This window comes from Colossoma macropomum, unplaced genomic scaffold (genome assembly GCF_904425465.1).
Source record: "Colossoma macropomum unplaced genomic scaffold, Colossoma_macropomum, whole genome shotgun sequence".
NCBI classification, from domain to species: domain Eukaryota; kingdom Metazoa; phylum Chordata; class Actinopteri; order Characiformes; family Serrasalmidae; genus Colossoma; species Colossoma macropomum.
The window spans coordinates 41,416,866-41,442,491 of record NW_023494785.1 but is presented as its reverse complement, the minus strand read 5'-3'; the positions used below and the strand labels follow the sequence as shown (position 1 = coordinate 41,442,491).

Sequence of the window (25,626 nt, the reverse complement as noted above, 5' to 3'; positions counted from 1 at the left end):
TCACCCTAACCCCTTGGAACTGAGTTACAATGGGTAGTGGTTGAAATCTTGCCCTACGAGATGGGACAAACCTCAAATTAAAAAAAAAAACAACAACATTGCTTCATTAACAGCTACTAGCGCTGCTCTGTAGGCGACCCTGCCAGTCTGCAGTGACAGCAGAGGAGGGTAAAGTTCAGGGCTTTAGTTATATTTAGGGCATCATACGCCTTCAAAGAGGGGGCAATTATTTATTATCGCCCACCCCTAATTCTTCAGTGATATGAAGCTGAAGTCAGATATTCACCAGCTTCTTGATTGAAATTTCCCATTCCACCTTAAATGGTGCAGCAGTTACATTCTGGCGCTTCAGGCATCTATACTGCTGGACTATTTAAGGTGGAATGGGAAGATTAGCTAACCCTAGCCAGCTACTAAGACATTAGCATACTTTATTTATTTATTTATGCTTGTTATGAAGAAAAGGACCATAATACATTGAAACAACTTTAACTAAGATAATACAATAATTTTGGTAACTTTTTAACGAAGAAAATGCTTAAATTTGTGGCTTTCTTTGGTCGCTCGCACAGACATCTTGTCAGTTTTTCTTGTTTACTCATATCACTTCATTTGGAGTGTCTGAAAAAACCTCCGTTTGGAGGGCCATGTGGCCCTAACACTTCACCCTACCCCTCTATCTCAACAAGAATTGGGACACCTTAACCCTAGACGTGAACGTGCAAAACAGAGGGCTAAGGGCTAAGTGGTGGGGCAAGGGGTCAAATGGGATTGGGCCTAAACCGTCCTAAAAGTTTTTGAGTGGCTACAGATTACAGAGATATGGTGAAAATTTTACTTATTTCATGTAATGAGGGGGAACTCGGAGTGATGTACTAACAGAATCATTACTGTGGTCAGAATTATTTGAAAATGGATGTTATCTTGTTCCTCTTTTTAAGAGGCCGAAGTTGGCTTTTTTTTGCCACCTTCTTGTTCGACTTTTCCAGTCCAGCTTAAGAGATGCTGCACTATGAAATCTGAGCATTATATTTATATATAATAGCTACAATTAAAAAATACGAAGTAGACAGAGTGGAAGAGTCGACGCGTTTCGAGTCATTGGTCAAAAGTCGACCTCCACCCCCAGACATCTTGGAGTCGAATAATTGATCCTTTTGAAATTGACTCTCCGTCACTATTCATCAGGGCTGAACGCGTTTAGTTACTCTCTGTTCATTTATGGCGTGTGAGGAGTAAAAAGTCTGTCTGACAGACTTTATTCAACTGTTTCAAACTATTCATGCAAGAATCATATCTGTTATAAACAGGTGCAGGACAAACAAAAACAACGTAATAAACGTAACACCAGTGCATAATAGAATAACAATAAAAGTAAGATAATTGTTTTAAAAAAATAAGTAAACCAGAGTCGAAAAGTAGAAAAGCAATATCGCACATTATATTTTTATATAAAATATGTTGTTTCAAGTGGGTGCATTTAAAATAAAGCAAATATTGGGAATATTTATCAGGATTATGAACTGCATAGTCCTGATAAATATCAATAAATAGCAATATCAAAATATGTTCCCTTATGAAAAGAAAATACATGGGCCTGTGGGAGATAGAGTTCAAATACATTGTTGTTTTATTCCAAAAAAAAAGAAGTATTCCAACCAATAAAGTAGTTTAGAGTGTTTTCTATCAAAATTCAATTGTGTATAATTTTGGTAATATTCAGGGTGTTTTCTATCATAACCCAATCCTTTCTCTCTGAGCTCTGTTAGCCATGCCTTGAAAAGCGTCGTTGCCTACGTCACGGTCCGGGCTGTGGAGCGGAGGGTCCGTAGTTAGCAGTAGCTAGCTGCAGGTAAGGACGTTTCACGGCTTGTTTATCGGTTTTCTTTCTGCACTAAAACGTCCAGAAAACCTTAGAGGACCTAAAATATATACTGTGGCTCAAAAGAAGAGGCTGCGCTGCACTGAAAGCAGTAAAATATCCCCTTCTCTACGACCAAAACATGGTGCTTTAGCAGATGTGTGGCTAAGCGTTTATTTCCTTTCAGCAGCTTAAACTGTGTGACCGAACAGCTGTCCGTCTTAAACATCATGTTAAGGGGTGTTACTGACTATTTAGGCTTTTTAACGGGTTTTATTTAGCTTGTGGTTCATCTAATAGAAATATTTTAATCTTGGGTTAAGCAGCCACACCTCTCTGCTAACCAACTTAAAGGAGAATCCCACCAATTTTTGGAAATTTTCTGAATAATTCAATACTTGAGATGTAAACAGTCATTCAGAGCAGTTTGGTGTGAAATACTTGATTGTAGAGACTCAGATTTCTTTACAGTAATAGTGATCGGAACCAGGAGTTGCCATGTCTACAGCACAAATATAGCCATTTTATTTACCATCCAAAACCACCACCAACCTACACCTTTTCTGAGCTTTTATATGTAATGTTTATGATGGTAGATTAGTGAGAAATGTGAGTTTTTACTTGGGGACTATGTTAGCTTACAACGCCTTGCATGTATCCTTCATGCATGAATGGATTAAAATAATTGGATTCAAATATATTTTAAGCCAAAGCTTTATCGCTAAACTATCATAAAACAATTTGTCGGACATCAGGCTGATTTAATGTACTAATTTTTCGTGAGGGAGCTTTTAGAGGTGGATATCTGGTCCCTGTCACCACCACTGTGAACAATTCTGACACTGAGTTTTTCTAGAACAGAGCGTTTTACACCAAACCACTCTGAATGACTTTGTTTACATCCCAACCATTTAATTGTGCAGAAGTTTTGGTGGAGTTCCCCTTTAATGTTGCAGGAAGATGGACAATGAGAAGTGGAGCTGCAGTTGTTATTATATAAATGAAAATGAGTTATATTCTGTAACTACATAATAAAGGCTGCTGGCTTTAAAGGGTCCAGACTTGGAGAAATTGGGGAAATTGGGTTGTTCTCAGCCTGTAACCAAGCAATGGTCTAGTGCAGGAGTATTATTTGGTCTATTTGCCCTGAATTTCAAATTTGCTGACAGCTTAAACCTTAAATTATATTAGTATGACTTAACTCTATTGTGTCTGACTCATCCCAGCATTACTCAATCTTTATATAAGATAAGAGTGAGATCTCATCATTTTCTTATATAGGTCTCCTCTACATCTCAAATTTCCACAGTCTGTCAATGTAAAACTGATTCTTTTTTTCCTGTTTTCTTTAAAGGATTTTAGGTGAAAGGAGTTTGAAATCTTTCGTTATTACAGCATTGAGAGGCTTTGTTTCTCTCGACTGATTCCTCCTTTGGGGATGTTCTCCTCTATAGTGAAACCTTCTTAATGGAGAACAATGTTGTTACAGTTCACACAGCTGGGCTAAAATGCTGTGCAGTTGCCCCTAGCAAACAGTATAACACCACTAAATTCATACAGCGGAACCCTTTGTAATGTGTTTCTTTCATCAGAGTGACAGTGATGAGTTGTGGAGACGGCAACCCTGCGGCCACACCCACTCCCTGTGAGGATGTACAGGGTGATGGACGATGGATGTCAATGGTAAGTTCGCCTGGACTACATTGCCGATACACATACATGTCTAGTTTATGTCACACTAGGTGCTTTTTGCTTTGCTGTCATATCTGCATGATGTCTTTTATGATGATGGATTATTTATAATAATGCCTTTGTTGTCTCTCTACAGCATAATCGCTTTGTCTCTGACAGCAAAGGGAAGGAACCAGAGGTTCTTTTTGTCGGAGACTCTCTTGTCCAACTGCTACACGAGTTTGAGGTAAGCAACATTCACATTCGGTTAAAGCCTGAAATGTTTGTCTGAATCTGACAAGACCCGACTGCACACATCGGCCACGGATGACATTTTCCAAATATTTTTAGGGCTCTGAGCTGATTCAGGTTACATGTTCGGGTTCTCACGGTTCGTCTCCCACGTTTGACACATTGTAAAATCTGCCCTTTAGTAAAATCTGCACCCCTGCTTTAGTTTTTTACTTACTTTATTCTTCCTTTCTGCTTTCATTACCTTAAAACTATCTTAAAAAGTTTCAATCTGTTATGGACGGATGGCTCACAAACCAGCTGTCATGCTAGCTAGCACTCTAGAACAGTAGCAATAGCTTTGGGACTACACTGGGCGATTAAAGCTGTCATTATCATGAGCTCTAATACACACAATTAGGAACGGAGTCTGTTTTATGAGTTGTTATTGTATGCAACATAACATAGTGTGTATCTATGGATATCTATAGATGAGGTTTGGATCAAGGCTGATGTCTACAGTGGATTTAAAAAATCTACACTTTTTCCACCTTTAATGTAAAAATTCAAAACAATCAGAAACATTTTAGGGTAAAAAAAAAAATAATAATAATAATGAATGAATAAATAAATAACTTGCTTGCATAAGTGCGCTCTGGCTGAGTCATTCCGAAACGTTGATCGCTCTTTTGGTGAAGCCCTTCAGTTGTTGATTTGGATGTATGGTTTGGGTTGTTGTTGGGCTAAAGGATGAAATTCCTCTTCAGCTTTCTTGTGAACAGCTAATCATTTTGTGCCAGATTTGACTGGTATTTGGAGCTATTCATGATTCTTTCCACTTTGATTACAGCCCCAGTTGTGGCTGAGGAAAAGCAGGCCCGAAGCATGATGCTACCACCACCATGTATATGCATACATTACTACTAGACTGCATTCAGTGCAGTTACAAAGTGGAAGTTTAAGAAAGGTGAACATCCAAAATTATACTGTTTAAAAAGCACAGAACTCAGGAGGTTGGATAGGATTGTATAAAGAGGGGAGCGAAACGCTGATTGTGAGATGTTTATGTGTAGATATGGCTTTGTGGTTGGTGAAGCACAGAACTCATTGGCGTAACTGTTTTTCCTAGAATGTTTGTATAAGCATAGTCAAATTGAAGAAAGCTGCTTGGCACTTCGTGGTCATTTCTACGGACTCAGATTAAAGTCTGCTATTATACATAGACCTTACACTTTACATCTGGTATGTATTTGCATTAATACCAGACTTTTATGACAGTTAGTTTAACATTACTGTTCAAGAACATGGTAATGTTTTTTTTCATCTAGATTGTAAACATGTTGACTTATCTGATCTGCCGTCTCTTTGCTCAGATGCATCCCATCACTGCCAGTAAGCATTTACATAAATATAATATTACTCACTCAGATTGGCTGTTATCAGCTTCTTTATTTTAATTTTGCCAAATATTTTAATAGCCAACTGTCAGTAACCGTGTTTTACAAATGCATCAGTAAGTAAATTGGACGTAAAATAAACATTAAATAAGCATGCATGCAGAAATGTCGATCTGTTGATTCTAACAAAAAAATGGCGAAAGTCGGTTGAGTAATAAGGAAGTTGCAGTCAATTTAATCATGAGAACTCATGTCTCAGTACGTGTGTTTTAAAGCGGATCTTGGCCGCTCCAACGTGGCAGACGTGCAGACGTATTGCCTCAGATTGAAAGCAGCAAACAATGCGGCATCCATGTCATTATTTCTACAGCCACCGCCATGCTTCACTGCTGGTATGGTGTTATTTTAGTGTGTGAAAACCTTTTGGAATTATGACCAGAAAGTTTAGCATTGGTCTCATCTGACAGTAACCTATTTTTCACATGGTTTTGGCAGACTGGGTGTGCCAAATTTAGCCAGGCTTGGATGTTTTGTTTTTTGTTTTCTCTTTTCCTGAGAAAAGGCTTCTGTCTTGCCGCCCTGCCCCACAGCCCAGATATGAAGAATACAGGCGATTGTTGTCACATGCACTGAGCAACCAGTACTTACCAGAAATTCCCGCAGTTCCTTTAAGGCTGCCGTAGGCCTCTTTGCAGCCTCCGTGACCAGTTTTTCCTCGTCTTCTCGTCAATTCTGGGGGGACGTCCTGTTTATGGAAATGTCTCTGTTGTGCCATATTTTCTCTTCTTGTTGATGATTATCTTCACTGTGTTCCGTGGTGTATCTAATTCCTTGGAATTTGTTTTGTACCTCTCTTCTGATCAATACCGTTTAACAGTGAGGTCCTGTTACTGATTTGTAAGCTCAGCGTGGACCATGGCTTTTGTAGTAGAGTGAAAGTGTCAGACAAATCCTAAAGAAACAGCTGAATTGATGGCAAGTGTGGACTAGCTACTATTTAACTGTTTAACAGTTTGAATGTGATTGGTTGATTCTGAACACCACCACATCCCCAGTTATATAAGGGTGTGCACACTTATGCAGCCAGGTTATTGTAAGTTTTTTGCTCCAAAATGTTTGACTTATAGGTTGCAATTTCACATTAAAACTGGAAAAGTTCAGTCATGATTTATTTGGTTTTTTTTTTTGTTTTGTTTTGTTTTACATCACAAAAACCTACCATTTTTATGGAAGCATGTCAGTAGGGGTGAAAAAAATGTATCATTTTTATATATTAATATATTTTGATATATTTTTTCTGTTCAAAATTGAGAGCTGCCAATTTAATTACAGCCCTTATCATTAACAATGTTGTCATAAGTTTTAAGCGGGGAAAATTGAACATAACATTAAGTTAATCTTAACATAACATAAAGCTTGGGAATTGACTATAGATGTGTTAGACCAGTCAAAAGCAATCAAACACCCCACAGAACCACAACTAATTGGCAGTAACTGGCATCATTCAAGCCTCAAGCCAGAAAAAGTGGATATTCTGGTGTGCTTGTCCAAAATAACAGGTCTGGACCTTACTTCATAGAAAGTAATCGCGATTTAAATCGCTGGCACAATATTGGTCAGGAAAATCGCAATTAGACATTCCCCCCAAATTGTTCAGCCCTAAATATCAATATCAAAGTTATAATGAAAATGTTTATGTAAAATATATTTGTATGTTTGCATTTCAGTTTCCTACTCATATATGCAGTGTTGAGCTCAAAATGAAAATTCAGTATTGCGATTTTACTTGACAGGTTGGGAAGTTCATGAAAATGAAAATGCAATCTAGAAATACATTTCAATTTAAATAAAGCTACCCATAAAGCATCTAAATCTTTATGTGAATGAAATGTCAATACTAGTATAACAAATGGCAAATTAAAATCACAGTATTGTTTTTGAATTTTCATTTTGAGCTCAATATTGCATATGAGTGGGGAATTTAAATGGAAACATGCTAATACATTGGCATTTTACATATTACAGTTTCATTTTGACACTAATGTGCTTCCATCCATTTTTACAGGGGTAGATGTTTTATATCCACTGTATCTGGTCATTCCTCAAATTATTCATCATACTATTATTGACCAAGTATTTTTATCATGATATTGACATACTAAAATCATCTCTTCACAGCGATTATACTAATAATCTTTTATTGAACCTCTTCTGTTGCTCTTTATAGCACAAAAAGCAGTAATTGAAATACTGCTGTTCAGGTTGTATTCAGATTATAACTGTAAACATGTGTTGTCCTGGCGTGTGACCTGCAGGGCGACTGCAGCAGAAGGACATTTAGTCCCACTGTGACTTTCTAAAAAGAGGCTGATTGCAAATTCGAAGTGGTATAATTGTCATTGGTGTTTATAAAGCATATTATCCTTAAAACAGATAACCACCCAATCCCTAAACTGCTGTTGATCTTTTTCGTTTTTTTTTTATTTATTTGCATAAATATGTATTTTGGCAGGTGTGGAGAAAGCTGTTCTCTCCACTCCACACCCTGAATTTTGGGATTGGTGGTGATGCGACTCAGCATGTCCTGTGGAGACTTACTAATGGAGAAGTGGATCACATCTGCCCAAAGGTACAAACAGGCATCATTTTCTGACCATTTTCCAACATCTTTTAGACCAGTGGTCACCAGCTGTGTTCCTAGAGATCTACCTTCCTGTAGAATCTAGATCTGACTGCAACAGTTAATTCACTTCTAAAGGACTTCAAGTCCTTGATTGGCTGGACCAGACACACTGGCGTTAGGTAAGGGGAGGGGACGCGTGTTAAGTGCAAGCTGGAACTAAACTCCAAAGGAAAGTAGATATCCAGGACGAGAGTTGGTGACCACTGTCTTAGACAGTCCTTTAGAATTAAACCAACTCTGTTATTATGCCTTTAAGAATGATCCTATGGTCCAATGCCATTTGTTATTTTTACCCCTTGTTTTTGATTGTCCCCCTGCCTCTTGGAACTGAGTTACTGGTTGAAATCTTGCCCTACGAAATGGAACAACCCTCAAATAAAGAGCATTACTTCATTAACAACTACTAGCGCTGCTCTGTAGGCGACCCTGCCAGTCTGCAGTGACAGCAGAGGAGGGTAAAGTTCAGCTCCTCACTGCTGGGCTTTAGTTACATTTAGGGAATCATATGGCTTCAAAGAGGGGGGCAATTATTTATCTTCGTCCACCCCTAATTCTCCAGTGATATGAAACTGAAGTCAGATATTCGCCAGCTTCTTAGTCACGTTTTTCCGTTCCACCTTAAATGGAGCTGCAGTTCTGACGCCTCGAGGTGCCAGAATGTAACTCCTGCACCATTTAAGGTGGAACGGGAAATTTAGCTTGATAACTACTGAGACATCAGTTAATACTGGTGGAGGGGTGAAATGGGATTGGGCCTAAGTCTAAGTGGCTATCCTGTATTGTGCCTTGTGAAAAGCTGTCTGAGCTGAAACACTCCTTATAACTTCAGTGTGAGTGGGAGGGGCTAAACTGCTGCAGGCTGAATAGGCATATGAATGTTTTGGTTCTTCTGCCTTCAACAAAAACAACGAGTGAACAGCCCATTTTTAAACTAACAGTGTTTACCTACTGCATTAAACTTTTTTAGAAAGAAATTTTAGAAAAAAAAATAGTTTTCCATGATATTGGCCGTTTAATGCGCTAGAGATAAACACTGTCACTGTTCTCAAAGCAAAGCATTATTGGTTGAAAATATTTTTTCCCTCTCTACATACAGGTGGTAGTGTTGTGGGTCGGGACGAACAATCATGGCCACACACCTGAGCAGATCTGTGGAGGCATCATGGCCATCATTAATGTGATCAACCAGCGCCTGCCTCAAGCTCACATTCTTGTTCTGGTCAGTTCATTCTCGGTACTCATTTCTGTTCTCCCCTACTTCGCCCTGAGGACCTGTTTACAGCCTGGACAGATGTGTCCATGTTAGTAACAGGGAATTTAATAATATTTCTGTCCAAAAGCACCACATATCATGCAGGAGTGTGTTCTCTGTAAGGAAGCCTTATTGATAACCCTGCAACAGTGAGGTCACGTTCATGATTTGTAAGTGTGAGGTGGCAGGAAAAACCTACAGGAACAGAGTCTGATAGCAGGTAGCATACTAGCTACTATTTAACAAGGGTTTGAATGTGATTGGTTGATTCTGAACACAGCCACACCCCAAATTATAAAAGCATGGTCACACTTATATAACCAGGTTATTGTAAGATAATTTTACCCTAAAATGTTAAAAGGTATTTCATGTTTGATCTGGTTGACAAAAAACCTGACTTTTTTTTGTGATGGGGTGTGTAGACAAATATGTTAAACTCCAAAACTAAAAACAATTGTGCATTAAAATGTGCTGAAGCATTTTCTTTGTTACAAAAACCACCGTATTCTCACTTACACAATCAACAAAACATGTAATTTGACCGGGGCGCCCAAATGTGTGTATACAACTGTAAACAGCTCTGCCAAGACATGTCCATTTAGCCTAGCATGAGCTTATTGTGTCCTCACATTCCCTGCAGTTCAACAGCACACATTTAGTCCACAACTTGAAAAGAAAAGATAATACAGAATTAATTTCATTTTTTTATTTCAGACTACACATGCTTTTCTCAATTAATTGCTGAGTTATATAGACCACTGCTGTAGTCTGAATGTCTTTTTATGACATCACCTGTGCTGCTAAAGTGCAGCAAAGAGATCTAGAATCAAACCTGTTTTTCTAACCTAACTGAGATGAAAACAAGAAATTCTTGTTACTTTTTAGTGCATTAACGTTTGCATGTATTTTTAATGCTTCATGTTTTTACAAGCAAGAACACAGATATTTGGCACAGTACTGTACAAACCATTGTCTTTGATATACAAAGTTAAAATGAAATGGATTTCTTCCTTTTCTCATCCTTTAGGGTCTTCTGCCCCGAGGTAAGAGCCCCAACCCGCTGCGTGATCGTAACGCTAGAGTGAACGCTCTGGTGCAGGTGGAGTTAGCATCTCTCTCTTTCGCCTCCTTCCTGGATGTGGATCCTGGGTTCGTCCAGTCAGACGGTTCCATCTCCCACCAGGACCTGTACGACTATCTCCACCTCACACCGCAGGCTTACCAGAGAGTGTGTCAACCTCTACACGCACGTGTTAAAGCTCTACTAGAGGCACATGCACCTTGAATATGCACAAGTACATGCAAATGAAATCACTCTAGCTCCCCAACTACCAGGGAGTCTGCCTCAGTCTCTATTAGAGGCTCATGTCCTACGCAGCAATACAAAAGCATACTCACAGACCAACATAGGTGCTCTAAATATTGTCTAATACTGTCCAACACATGCTATTGGTATAAAGTACTATTGAACATATACAAATCCACTCACTATTTTAAGAGGGACCATTGCATAGTATTCTAATTATTCATTAATGTACTTTAAACAATACATACAGTACCGTGCAAAAGTCAGAGGCCATCTTTCATTTATTCATGTTTTAGGGAAAACGGACATGAAGTACAAGCTGTTCATTTTTTAGGAGATATTTCTGAGACGATTAGATATAAGATGATCCAGAGTATAAGAAAGGAGAAAGTCAAAGTAAAATAAGTGGGGAAAAAAAAAATGTGATCCTAACAACCACCTGAAACACCAGGTAGACACCAAAACTGCCCCATCAGATAAACAGCACTTAAAGCTTTCATCTCTGAGAGAGAGGAGAAAATCAAGCTGCTTCAGATCTGAAAACATCCACAGGTGTTTCTGTCCATCCTTCCACTGTGAGAAGACGACTCAGCGCTGTGGGTCTGAAAGGATGTGTAGCTGTTCAAGAAGAACCTCACTGAGAAAAAAAAACATTTGCAATGGTTTTATATCGAAATTGCAATTTGAAAAAGTGCAATTTTCGAATCGCAAGAGCTGCGAGAATTGTATTATTGTCTAATTGTAGTCTATTATCAACAATGTTGATACATTGCAAGTTTTAAATAAAGGACGTTCAACCTAATAACATGGAGCTTGCGAACTGCTTTTAGATGAATTTGACTAATCAGAAGCGAACAAACATTCATGTGCTGCAATTAGATATTTTACCAAAATCATTCAGCCTTAGTTTGGGTTTACTTGTTGTGCTGTGCGCCTGTCCACCACTCCCTGGCAGTTCTCTTTCTCTCCCCGCCGTTTCGTCCTCCCTTGGGATTCGGGTCCCACCTTCCTGCCGGTTTTCGCGGCCATCTTCGGGGGCGTGGGAAACAAGCGCATGGCACATTTGTATTGTGAGAAACAGAAAATGCAACCAGCCTCTCAGACATATGGAGCTCTGCTGGTGACATCTGGTATAAATACAAATAATGTGTAGCCATGCACTGTTAACACGTGGGAACAAGATCCTAATGCTTGGCCACAACTTAGAAAGTCGTGGGAGCGAGATCATGCCTTATTAAGCTGTGGTCAAGACTTAATTTTCTTGTTCCCATGCCTTACTAAGTTGTGACCACACATTATTTTAATCTATACTGGATGTCACCAGCGGGGCTCTATACAGACTAAACTTTGGATGTGTGGGAAAATGTCTCTAAAGATTTCTTTGAAAACCTTGAAAAGAGTGTTTACAATAAATACTAAAAATATACATTTATTTAATTTTAATATTTGGTTGAATGCAGTTTTCCTGCTTTTTTCCTGAATAGCCTGTACTTTATGGTCATTGACTTTTGCGCAATACTGTACATCACAGCCTAAGTAATCTTTACATTTCATAGATTGATGGTTTAAACTGCCATGACCAAACCTGTCACTGTGCCGTGTGGTACATCTGTCTTGTCTTTCTCATGTTAAATGATGTATGTGGAAAATAACGTAAATATGAAACGAATGGATTCTGGCCAAATTCCAGCAGCAGATGGGCTGTGGTTTAGCTGAGTGTACATCCAAAGATGAATAATTACACCCTTCACTCTGAGCTACTCTCGTCACCCTAGGGTTGGGGTTTATGTGAAAGTTTGTGCACCCCTGATCAAATGACGTTTTGTTAAAGTGAGAATGAGTGAATACATTCTGTACATTTTAGTGCATAATTACTGTTTATTTGCTGAGTTTAACATATTTAAAACATATAGTCTGGCCTGTGCAAAAGTTATGGCACACTTTTATATTTTAAATTTCCTTTTTTTTTTACAGTGTGTTAGCAATAAATAGAAATGGTGCACTAACATTTGCAGAGGCTGTTGCCTGTAAAGGATGTATTGACCTATTTTCACTCAGAAAATCAACAAAATGTGAGTTAACAGGTGTTCAAACTTTTGCAAAGAGCATATGCATGTATAACAGAGACTAAGAGAAGCTGGCCTGGGGGATGTTTCAGGGCCACTTGTAGTGGCAGATATGTGAATTGATATAAATGTGTTTTTTTTTTTATTGTTTTTTTTTGTAATATATCTGTTTATGTATTATACATGCATAAGTAAGGAAAGCATTAGTTAGTTCTGTGTCTGTCGAAAGCTCTACATAGCTGTATATGCATTTCAGTGCAATTTGGGGACCTGTCAACAACTCCAGTCTAGGTGATATAGCTTGCAATATATTAAAAATGCATTGGTGACATGGTTAAAGAACGGCCTGCATGAGTGTGACCAGAACTAATTTACTGCTGTTGGATCATATGATTGTTCACAACACCCAAGGAACATCCACGATTGGTCAGCACACAATAAAACACTGCCTGATTGGTTTTGCCTAGTACAGCCTTCTAGGAGATCATTGTTGTGAAGGCCAATATTGCAATAACAGTTAAAAAACTAGGTTGTGCAGCTCTGCTGCTTCTTTGTAGAGTTCTACGGCAGTATTTCCCAACTCCAGTCTTGGACGCCCTACCTGTAGATGTTTTCCCAGCACCTGAGTCACATCTTAACTGTAAATCGATCAAGCCAAATCAGATTGAGCTTGGAAAACAGTTGTGGGCCTGTAAGACTGGAGTTGGGAAAGGATGGTCTACAGTTTGTGCTAATACTGTTACTTTGAGAGTCACTATTAAAGTCTTTTTTTGCATGTGACCAAACTGTCAAGAATTCCAGAGATGGATAGCCTTCCAGTTATAGGCCTGGATATTGCTTGCAGTTATGGTGAATTTGGGATGTAATACTGAGGGTTAAAGATGTAACCTACAACTACAATATTCAAATATGTTCTATTAAAATGCTCGATTAAAGTTATGTAAGCAACCCATGGGGTGTCTTTTTTATGGATGAGTGTATTTTTGTGAATTTGTCTCTTGTGGGACATTCAAAAAGCACATTTCTAAATGTGGAAAACCAAACTCATCTCACTCATTAATTTCATAAGCGCTGACAACAACTGTTGTCCCCACATTTGTTGTTGTTTGTTGTCTATTTTTTGACATAGACCTGCAGTGTCACAATTTCATGAGTTTCCATAAAAAGTTGTTTTTTCCTTCTCCTGTATGATAATACAGGGTGATTCGAAAAGATTCATCCAATTTCAAAATGATTTATTTCGCTTGTAAATCATTACAGATCAATGCAGTAAACTGTAAATGGTTTAAATGAGCATAAAGTTTATTATGTAATTTTAGTACGAACCTCCTCCAGCTGTACAGACAACATCAACGCCATATTCAAATTCATCCCATACTGGATTGAGCATGTCGGGTGTCGCTGCCCTCACGGCTCTTTCAGTGCGATTTCAGGGATCGTCCAGTTTTGTGGAACCAACGACGAACGCTCTGAGCTGTTTCAGGTACACTGCACAGTTGTGACGGATTCACTCTTATTGAAGTGGAGAACGCAGAACGCGTTCTGCTCAGGGGTCTCATCTCCTCTCAGACTGAAGGGAGCCATCTTCCAGTGACAGTCAGAAACTCTATGACCCCCTCTTTCAATTGGATTGTGATTGGTTCCTAGGCGCCTCACTGTTGTAAAAATGTGATGCTTTGAAATCGGATTAATCTTTTTGAATCACCCTGCATTTCTGTGATCCATCTGAAGAAACCCGGTCACAAACCAGGGAGCTAGCTGTATGTCTGGAGAACTTAAGTTTATTTCTTGGGCACAGGTCCCAGACACCTATACAGCCCATAAAACATTGGACTGACACAGTTTTATAGCTGGACGGATGTCAAGATTAGGCCCAGCCTATACATGACAAGTGACCGGTGTGACAGACATGACCATGTAGGCATAAACAATCGTCTAAATCGTTACCGTCTAAAAACAATCACAGCACATGCATTCACATTACTGCATATAGTAATAATTAACACAGCACTAAACATATTACACGATAGATTCCTTCACACTTTTACACTCAACAACTAAATGTCACATTTTACCATATTTAGTGTGTCCACTCTTTATCTTTATTACAGCTTCCATTCTTTTTTAGAGACTCGCTTTCAGTTGTTCTAAAAATGTGCAGGGATATTTTTCCACTATTCCACCAATAGTACTTTTCTACCTCCAACGTTCAGTCTTAGAAGTTGGTTTTGCATCTGAGAACACCAGCAGCTTTTTTGTTTGACTTGATGAAAGCTTTAAGTGCTGTTCATCTGATGGGGACAGTTTTGGTGTCTACCAGGTCTTCCAGGTGGTTGTTAGGAGACACTTTTCATCATGTTTCGGACTCCAGTTTGGACACTCCTGTTTTGGTTTTTTTTTTTCTTTTTTTCCTTTGACTCTTACCTTCCTTATGCAAGTGGATTATCTTATATCCGAAATCATAAATATTTCCCAAATAATTAATAACTTGTACTTATAACGTAGGCTTATACAAACACTACTGAACAGTTACATTGTGTCTGGCATCAGAACATAATTACCGCCTGACTAGTTATTCAGGCTAACAGTGGAATTTTCCACCCAAAACGCAGGTGGACAGTAATGAAGTGACCCCAAGTTTGCGTTCCTGCCAGGCGAAGACATGATAGGACAGGACTAGTTCAAGAAGAGGTAATTAGGGAATTCTATACGCTCAAATAGAGGAAAACCGATGTGCCTGAACAGCTTCCCTGGAGAATAATGGTGCTGAAACACTAGCCTATCTGTACATCTGTAGACGTCAAAACAACAAGCAGAATGACCTGTGTATGCACTTAGTTCTGTATTTAGTTACAGCTGAAGACATGAGGCATTAATCTACTTCAACCACATTTTGTAACAACCTCATAACTTTGTCTTAGCATCCATCTGAAAGCAAACGTTAAACCGCAGTGAGCAGGAAATGTTGGCTTTGAGTGGAGAGCATAGTCCTGGGCCTTACTTTGTGAAATGATGAAGCTCAAATGACCTGGGGGCCACTAGCGAGGTGGTGTTCTCCACTGGGGCCCTCATTACAGGGCCCATGTTTTTTCTAGATATGAATTTGAAGCAGTTATTGGTCAACAGTTTTATTAGGTTCGCTGCTAGAAAAACCAGCATAGACTAGCATAGATGGGCACCAGCAAATCTAGCATATCACTCTTGGTCACTCAATGGACCAAAAGAAACAGCCCAAAATGACTTGGAAAAAAGTCTGGTTCCACTGACTTACATTAAAAGTAAGGTATGTTATTTCGTTCTCCTGTAAAGTTACCATTTTGAAGATACAAGGTTTTCTTCCGACAGCAACGATATGTTGTGCTTTGGATGCTGGTTGACCAGCTTAACAAGCACCAGACCAGCTCTAGACCTGGCATGGAAGGTATGGTGGACCGTGCCGTTTTTTTCTGCAGGGTCAAAAAAAGACATTTTGTGAAGAACAGCCTGGCTAGCACTTGCCGTCAGTTGTAGATGACGTGTTATCTGGTTTCAGGCATGTTTTTAGGCCTATAATTAGACCATTTTATGTTCCTGTTAGTTACGCAACTTTGTGATTACACACATGCTAAAGACTATCCCAGCGCTCATTGGGCAGAAAGCAGGAAACACCCTGGACAGGTCGCCATGCCAGACACACACTCAGTCCTAGGGCTACTTTAGTATGTCCAGTTGACCTGACTGCTTGTCTTTGGACTGTGGAAGGAAACCCATGCAGACACAAGGAGAACATGCAAACTCTACACAGAAAAGACCCTGATTGCCCGGCCAGGGAATCGAACCCAGGCCCCTTTATGCTGTGAGACCACAGCGCTTCTGTGAAAACAATGGAAGAACTGATTCTTCTGAAAGCATCAGAATGATGCTTGTCTGTGTGGGATTTTTTGGTTTTGTGGGGTTTTTTTTAGCAGCATTTTCAAATGTATTCTTCCGCTTCGCTTCTTAATACCACCTACATGAGTAATCCTCCAGAAATATGTTTCCTTTGGCCAAAATAATGTTTTTTGACTGCTCACAGTTAACCAGATCCCTGTTCATTAACACTTTCAGACACTCAGAATTGGTCAGAATGCACATGCCAACCTTTAAGATGGCTGCTACAGCAACATACTGTAGTTACTGTAATGAACTGTGTAACTGGAATGTTCCCTGCTGAAAACAACAGCTAAGCTGGTTTATGTTGGCTTAAGCTGCTCTAGTGCTGGTTTAGCTGGTCACCCAGCCTGGGTCATGATGGTTGACCAACATACCAGCATCCAAAACACAACATATGCTGGTTTTGCTAGTGACCAGCATATTAACTTCCATTGCAGCTGACCAGCATACTAGCATCCAAAACACATGGTAGCCTATGCTGGGTTTTCCAGCAGTGTTCGTAATTCAGCTCAAGGCAGTGATTTGGCCAAATCTTATTTACACAATTTCTCCCTGACCCAAAATGTAGTTGACCAGCCAAGACGTTACACGTTAGGTGCAGGAAGTTAGCTTCTTTAGCTTTGCACTTGAGATACAAGGCTAATGTAGCTAACTAAGGCTAAAATTCAGGCTTCAAGATGGCTGCCAGTACTGCAGCTATTCTATATCCTTTTGTCTGTGTTTATATATAACGGCATGTAATATAGTGTCAGAAACCACATAATCAAGTCTGTTTAACACTACATAATGTTTTAACTCTTACTTGGCAGGCTTCAATGGCCTATTATTCTGAGTGTGGGGAGTTTTAAGCTGTTCCTTAACAAATGCAGCCTCTCTGAGGTGGTCCGCCATCCCTGATTTCATTCAGCTATTAAAGAATGTTCATGTCTACAGATGTTCAATGGGATGTTAAAAGTGTGAACAGTCCTTCCTGTAAAAATACCATTATTTGTGTTCCAATAGAGATATCAGGTTCTGTTCGAATGGACGCAAGAAGAGGCAACACACATGCAATGACACTGGAGCTTTTCCACTGACACTCAGTTTACAATGGTGCAAGACCAAACAGGGTTGTGGTGCACATTCCATTACAACAGTTTTAGGTTTCCAGTGAGATCCTTGGTTGTGATAAAGGCTAAAAACTATGGACATTTTCATGTCCAACCTGCATGACAGCCTTAAACGGAGAACTTGGCAGTTCCGTGTAAGTGAAAGATGGTGACCTGCTGCCATGTCAGCTCTGACTGTGATTCTATCACGGCAAGCTCAGGCACGGCGTGAAAGCAGACACTATGAGCTCCTGCGTATAAATGCAGAGCTGCTTCAGATCAACCTGCGCTGCTTCAGCCCCAAAGCCACAGAGGAATTTGAGGAAGGTTGATGTATTGAGAGAAGATGAGGTTCCTGATGTTTCTGCTGGTCGTCATCATCATGGTGGGCTTCAATGCTCTTCATTGCAGAGGTACTGCATTCGTTTGTTATCCTACTGATTTATGGCTTATTATTGAGTACTGTAAATGATTTGGTAACTGCTATGAAACTAATATGTAAGATATGAAAGTGAGACACTCGATCCACATGTGTCTTTTTGTTGTAGATAAGTTCAAGTAGCTACAGTACTGCAGTACAGGTCTTATGCATCTGGGAGAATTATGTATAAAGTCATTCATCTGGGCATTAAGAATTTATTTATTTAAAAGACCAGAGTAAATACAAATAAACCAATAAAAAATAACTATGCTGTTTTTCTGTGTAGCGTAGAGGTCTGCTACCCGATCCGAGCCCAACGAGGCCCAAAAGTTTTTCACAGAAAACATCAAGCCCGGCTGTTGTGCTGTGTGCAAAATTTTTGTCACCCCTGGTCAAATGACGTTTTGTTAATTTTCTAAAAAAAAGTGAACACATCCTCTACAAAGAAAACATTTATTTGGTGAATTTAGCATATTGGAAGACAAATAAAAACATAAAATGTGGCCTGCGAATGTTTTGAATTATTAAATTACTGAATTATTTTTTTTCTAAGCTGTAATATGTTAAAAATTGCACATTAAAATGTGCAGTAAAAAGACCTATTTGAGTTTATTCTCTCTACATGTGTACGTATTTGCACATTTTATTATATTTGCAGAGTTTTACATATCGTGAAAAAAAACTTATATATAACACATTAAGTGTGCCATAACTTTTGCACAAACCACATTTTATTTTGTTTTTATTCAGCAAATAAACAGCCTTTGCAGATTAAAGTGTGTAGAGAATGTGCATATTACATAATGTATAACCTGCTTTCACATTGTGTTTGTCCTTGCAGATCTTCCTGACTCTCAGCTGACAGACATGGACAGTAAGTTGACCATCATGGTGTTCATTCCAGGCTGTTTTGAAATAAAATGTTTCAGTGTATAGCAGGCATTTACTTAAATTAATAGATTATATTTACTTAAATTATGTCTTCATTTGAATATTTTCAAATGATGCTACTTTTATTTATCAAAACCTGTAATTTCAAAAATCTGCATAAATCCTAGTTTTTATCAGGGTGTAAAATACTTAAGCAATTGAATTCCATTAATGTACTTAAGTATAATTTTGGAAGTTTTGTACATTAAGTATAATTGACATCTAAAACTTGTACCTTTACAAGAGAACAAACAGACTTTTTACTCCTTACATCTTCATTTAGGCCTTCAAAATGCCCAGATCTCAAAATCCCATGGCTGCTTGTGTAAAACAGCACAAAAATAAAATAAATGCTTAAGACAAAAAATGAGAGCTGCAATGTAAACTTAGTGTCTACAGCTCACTTTGTAATTTAATTTGTCACTTTCTACTAAAATGAAATTTTATGCAGCTTAAACTTAAGTAAAAAAAATGTTGTATGCAAGTGACCACTCCTTTTCTAAATGTTTTCTCTCACCAATAAGTTTCAGTGTTAATTGTTTTTTAAGACAACCAAAATCATATCAGTGTGAAATAAAACTAGATAATAAGCATTAATTTTGGTAATTAATGTTTATGCGAGAACTGGTACCACTCATTAGTTACAGCACAAAACAACAAAAACTTTGAACTCATTTATATAAACATTACTTTTTACTTTTATGTACTTCAGTATGTTAAAATGTTGATATTTTACTGACGTTTCCACCTAAATCTATAGTTTTTCAAGCACTGGTTTCTATTTCTTTATACCATTTCTCAGCTGCCCTTCACATTATGTGAACATTTCCTGATGAATGAATCAGTAAAAACGATCCAAAATGACTACAAAGTCATGTTACAGCAACATACTTGAAAAAAGGGTTTGTTGGAGAATAATTCTCTTTTTTCACAATACAGCACCTCTCAAATCTAGAGTGGCGAGGTCAGCAGATGCCACCCCCTCCAAGCAAAAGCTCAAATGTCCCTGCAATGGTGAGTAACGTTATCATCTCAATGCAAAGGGTGGCGGCTCTTCTAGTAGCCATCAGCAGTCAACCACCTAGAAACCACCTGGGATAACATAGCAACCAACATCCTAGCAACCGCCTGAAACACTATAATAACCACCTAGGTTCACCTTAATGACTACCTTGGAAACCACATAAAATACCATAGAAATCACCTAGCAACAATCTAAAAACTGCCTCCCAATGCCCTAGCAACCACCTGAAATACCATATCACCTGCTTACCAACACTCTAACAACCACCTGGAACACCATATTGACTACCTAGCATCTACCTTAGATACCATAGCAACCACCTACCAACACCCTAGCAACAACTTTACAACCACTAAAGACCAACATCCTAGCAACCACTTTTAATACTATACCAACTGCTTGGCAACCACCTGGCAACCACCCGAACACCACAGTAACCACCTAACAATACCAAGGAATTGCTTAAGCTTAATCTTCAGCATGATTTTCCATCACTCTAAACTTGGCCCTAACCTTAACCATAATCTTAACCTTAGTCTCAAACCAAAACTTAACCCTAAGGCTGGTTCAAATCCTTTCACCAGATAGTTTGTTAACAATTTGAATATCTGTAAATGATCTGTAGGGGAATCCATAGTATTTTATATAGGCAAAACCTCACGTTCATTTTATTAGATCCTGCACCCTCCTTATATTTTGACTGACCCGTGCGTGTTATACTCTTTGACCTGTGGGTGTTTACTGGCCCCAAGTCCTTCAGTGTCAGTGCTGCCACTTGGTTTACCTCAGTTGTGTTTTTCAGTTTTGGTTGCATTTCCCTTGTGAGACAGTCAAGTTCCCATCACTGTAAATGACTGCATCTATACGACCACATCTCGTCTCAGAGTGTCTTTCTCTTTGGTCTTTAGGTATGAATAAAGACACACGTCAGTGCTTATGCAAAGCACAGAGCCCTTGGAGTAAGTATCTCTCAAACACACATACACACACACACACACACACACACACACACACACACACACACACACCTGTTGTGTTAAACTACCCATATTGTATATTTTTTTTTATATTTTATGACCATTTTCTAACCTCCCTTTATCCTTTAAAATTAAACCGGCTGTTTTTCGTTACTGCGTATTTAAGGCCGACCTATGTAAATTAGCTCTGTTCTGATTGGATCTGTATTTATCTTTGTTCAAAAAGCTGTGAAAACCGGTGCGAAAGTGCAGGACCAAACTGCTGTAGGCTGGATAGACGGTTGTATGTAAATGCATTGCTTTTCATCAAAAAACAATATAATTAATATATTTTCTAGCCGAGTTTCCATATTTATGGACTGTACTTGAAATTGAACAGTACATTTTGAAAGTTTATCAATGTTTACACACTACATCAACATTTCTCAAAAGCAAGAATTACTTAGATTTGTGAGATACAGGCCCTTTTAAATCAATCTTACTTAAAAAAGCTCACGGTGTTACTGCTGTTATTGATTTTTAGGTCTTGTTTTTATAGCATGTTGATATTTGAATGTAAAAGAAATGCATTATAAATAGAAATGCATGTTATTATTATTAGTAGTAGTAATAGTACTAGTAGTAGCCATGCTCCGCCCACAAATATGCTTTTTGTAGCAACGGTTGCGTATGCTTTATAGAACATTTACTAAATTCCTGTAGCTAACAGGTCACACTGTTTGGACAGACCGGACAGTTTTTTTTTTTTGTTATGTAATGGAGCTAACTTTAATACAGTGGCAACTGGTCATTGGCAACTGGCAGTGGCCATTATTGCCACTGCCTGGTTTCAGTTAGCGACAACTACATAGCTCAATAGCAGAAATGTAACTTCTGTCAGTGTTCTCATTAGCCTGAATATGATTTTTTGCCAACGTCCTTTAAAGCTTGTCTAAGCTGGCGAAGGTTGCTGTTTAAAAACAAATTTGTGGATAACTGACCTGTCTTCTTTTATACCTACTATCATCAAGCTGTACAGAATGTTAGCATAAATTCTGTTTTTTGTCAAAATACATTCATTTAGAATGCATTATTCATTTCAAATAAACTTAATTTCGGGTGAGGAAACCTTTGGCATTCTAGGCCCTAAGATAAGATAAACTATTTCTGGGAATTCTGTAATGTTTAGTTTAATTTTTTCATAATAGTATGGTAACATTTACCACTAGGAATGAAGACACAACTTATCAACAAGTCATTGTGCTTTATTTAAAACTGAAGTCGGCCACAGCCACGCCATACAATAAGCAAGGCTTTAGGCTAACAGCTAGCTCTACACTCAGCTCATATCTGCACTTTCTCGCTTCAGAGCTGCCCGCTGACATGCTACTGCCTGAACTATGCATAAACACAGCTCGGTGGCTAGCCTGCCTTCACAATAAGAGCCTTTGTCAGAATAGACCCAGAGAATAACTGTAGGAGAACAATAGCAATACCAAAAGTCCTGCCTTCGAGAACCTTTGACCAAAGTCTTTGAACCGATCTGAAGGTCCACCTCTTCTCCTGGGGCACACTGGGCAGGGGGACTCCCTAGGCTGGGGAGTTACGTGCACTGATCAGTATAACATAATTTGGAAGTGACAGAGGAATCAACCAATTACATTTTGATTTACAATGGGACCGATTTTGTGAGAGAAGATTAGGTCTAGATACGGCACTGACTGTGAGTATGAGCTGTAGGCTAGCCAGGTTTCAGTCAGTTGTTAAGAATGGAAAACAACCAGAGCAGAACTCTTTACTGAAAGAGTCACTGTAAAACTGATTTATTCAAGCTAAATGCATTTAATGTCTGTTACAAGCTTCAATAACCATATTTTAAGCTATAACAGTCATTAATTGTTCATGTCGCACTGCGTTCGAATAGTCATGGATCGCCACTCGCGAAAAGCCTCATATCAGGATCCATATCTTAACTTTAAAGAGATTTTTGCAGCTTATAATTGGAGTTTCACCTCCATTTTGCTCTCTCGGTTGCCGTCACAAAGCGTGTTCATACGTAGCTAATGGTGTAGGCTACAGTGCTAACTTAGCTAGCTAGCAACTGAAAAACAACACCTGATCTGTCCTAAGTTTGACCTCTACCTCACATACAAAGGTAAAACTGTGTGCTAGCTGTGTGCTACAATTTCCCATTGTGTTGAAGGAGTTTTTTGAAGCTAGCGTTCTGTAAAGCTAGTTCAGCTCAGCTTCTCACAGCTGTTATTGTGAATTGTAGCCTGTTAAACTTGCCATCTTGATAATTGCTGCTGATTTTTCTTCATCTACCCTCAGAGAAACTCAGTGAGGACGACAGGAGGAAGTGCAAAATAAATGGGATTGTCAGCTATGTAAAATGCAAGAAGTTCCTCTCTGTGGTGAAAATAAGTACTCCAATCTAGTGTCTCCAAAATAGCATTTTAGCTACACCAGAATGCTAAAAAATCAGCATTACACCTTCTGTTACTTACAGTATTACATTATATCTGCAGAACCTTTGACATTTTCCACACCAAAGGCTCTCATTCAGAAAAGAGACGACCACGCCTGAAAATCTATCATTTATTTTCTGTAAAACATTGTACATTTTAAGTACTGATTCCTTCATTTAACAAAGTAGAGCAGTAAATACCTTTGTTACACATATAGAATACAGATACAATTTCAATAAAAAGTGCTTTGTGATTGTATTAGACATGTAAACTATCAAAATTACTGTATCAAAATCAATTTTTAATCTTAGTATAAAGCTATGAATCAGTATCATTCAATCTCTGTGTGGTTGCTATGATGTATAAACTCTAAGGAATGAAATAAAAGAATGTTGACTAAAAGTGTGTAAGATTCATATTTGACAACTAGCAATAAATAAAGGCCAGAAAAATAGTGTGGCATCATTTAAAGGAGGAAATCCACAGATTTGTTTTAATATCTGCATCATTAAACCAAGTTTTAAGTCTATTTAAGATGTAAAGAAAGTCACTCAGAAGGGCTCGATACGAAGTGTTTAGTGCTGGAGTCACTGTGATTCACAATGATTCAGAATGGTGGTGATAGGAACCAGACGTCTGAAGAGTTTAAGCTCCCTCACGATAAAGTAATTATACAAAATGGTTATGAAGATGTCTGCAAAATTGTTTTCCAATAGGTTTTGGCCTAAAACATATATTTTTCATGCATTCAGGGTGGAGGGATACATGCAAGGCCCTGTGCAGCAAAATAGTCCACGAATAAAACATATTTTTTTTTCATATTTATCACTATATTACCATCATCAACATTACATATAAGCACTCAGATGATGTGTAGGTTCATTGGTGGTTTTGCATAGTAAATAAAATGGCTGTACTTGTGCTGTAGCCATTGCAACCCCAGGTTCCTATCAACACCACTGTAAAGACATCTTGGGTCATTAAGTTCTTCATAATGAACCATTTCACATCAAACCACTCCGGAAAACACTGTTTACATCTCAGTGATTGAATTCTACAGAATGTTTGAGAAATCGGAGATATTGTTCAGATGTTATCCACAGTTTTATGCTATAAGACCTGAAGAAACATGCAGAGCTGATCTTTGTTTTGCGGCTTTTTTCTTTACAATGGGACAAACGTGACTCCCTGTGAATGTAAACAAAGCGAAAGTGAGCAGTTCATCTTGCCTTGTTTGTGGTCACGGTGCATTAGTGCGCTCTGCTGATGGAGGTACCAGCAGGACGGTTGGAACATTGATCCATTTTGCTAAACACAGAGGCGTGACGTTCCCGAGACTTGTCCGGTGGTCTCAGTATGACTTCCATGCATGTAGCATCAGTGAGATTTGTCTGGAAACCACCTCAACATCATCACGTCAGAGGAAAAAACAACTCAATGTGTTGAAATGTTTAGTTTCAATGAGCACACAGAAGGCGTCTCTGGTCCAATGACACGTTTTGTTGATTTTCAAAGAGAAAATAAGTGAACACATCCTCTACAGAGAACACAGTTCTGCACATTTTAAGGCAAAATTACTGTTTATTTGCTGACTTTAACATACTGGGAAAAATAAAACATAACATGTGGCCTGAGCAAAAGTCACAGCATGTTATGTATTATGTTTTATGGTTAATTTTTCTCCAATATTTTGGAACTCTCTAAAGAAATAGAAACTGAGCACTGAAACTTGCAAAAATGCCATATTTATCTTTTGTTTCCGAGACAGAAAACTTGAGAATTATGACCTGAACAACAGCTTAAGGATCAGATCATCCGTTTGAGTCCAACTACAGAAGTCTCAATATAAAAATATTGATCTAGCAAATAACATAGCATTCCAATTTTTGGAAGCAAACAAAAGTAAAGTAAAAATCCTTATCTATCCCTTCTGGATTTTAATGTTAGGCTGTATAAAATACGGGCTTATTAATTGGATACTGAATGAGGAGAGCGCAGCAAACATGCAAAAAAAAGCATTTTTTCTGCATTTATTACTGTTTAAATGCATTGTTAATATTAGGGCTGCAGTTGGACATTTTCAGCACAGTGATAGGCAGTGTGTAACACACACACACACACACACACACACACAAACACATTATCTAAACCACTTATCCTCCTGGGTAGCGGGGGTACTGGAGCCTATCCCAGCACTGATTGGGCGGAAGGCAGGAAAAACCCTGGACAGGACGCCAGTCCATTGCAGGGCAGACACACAGACATATACATTCACACAAACACACACACACACACACACAAACACACACACACACACACAAACACACACACACACACACACAGGGGCAGTTCAGTATCTC

General features: G+C 38.6%; 1 protein-coding gene across 1 annotated transcript; it reads left to right on the top strand.

Moving 5' to 3' along the window:
• Positions 1–1,760: 1,760 nt before the first annotated feature.
• Positions 1,761–13,419, top strand: pafah1b3. The gene is made up of 6 exons (XM_036595054.1): positions 1,761–1,852; positions 3,454–3,544; positions 3,690–3,779; positions 7,673–7,789; positions 8,940–9,062; positions 10,123–13,419. Exons 2-6 carry the CDS (start codon positions 3,464–3,466, stop codon positions 10,378–10,380), a joined length of 669 nt encoding a protein of 222 aa, XP_036450947.1. The 5' UTR covers positions 1,761–1,852; positions 3,454–3,463; the 3' UTR covers positions 10,381–13,419.
• Positions 13,420–25,626: the final 12,207 nt, after the last annotated feature.

Coding starts and splice junctions, on each gene's coding strand:
- pafah1b3 (XM_036595054.1), top strand. CDS start 3,464: ATGAGTTGTGGAGACGGCAACCCTGCGGCCACACCCACTCCCTGTGAG. Junction 7,790..8,939: donor TGGATCACATCTGCCCAAAG/GTACAAACAGGC, acceptor CTCTACATACAG/GTGGTAGTGTTGTGGGTCGG. Junction 9,063..10,122: donor AAGCTCACATTCTTGTTCTG/GTCAGTTCATTC, acceptor CTCATCCTTTAG/GGTCTTCTGCCCCGAGGTAA.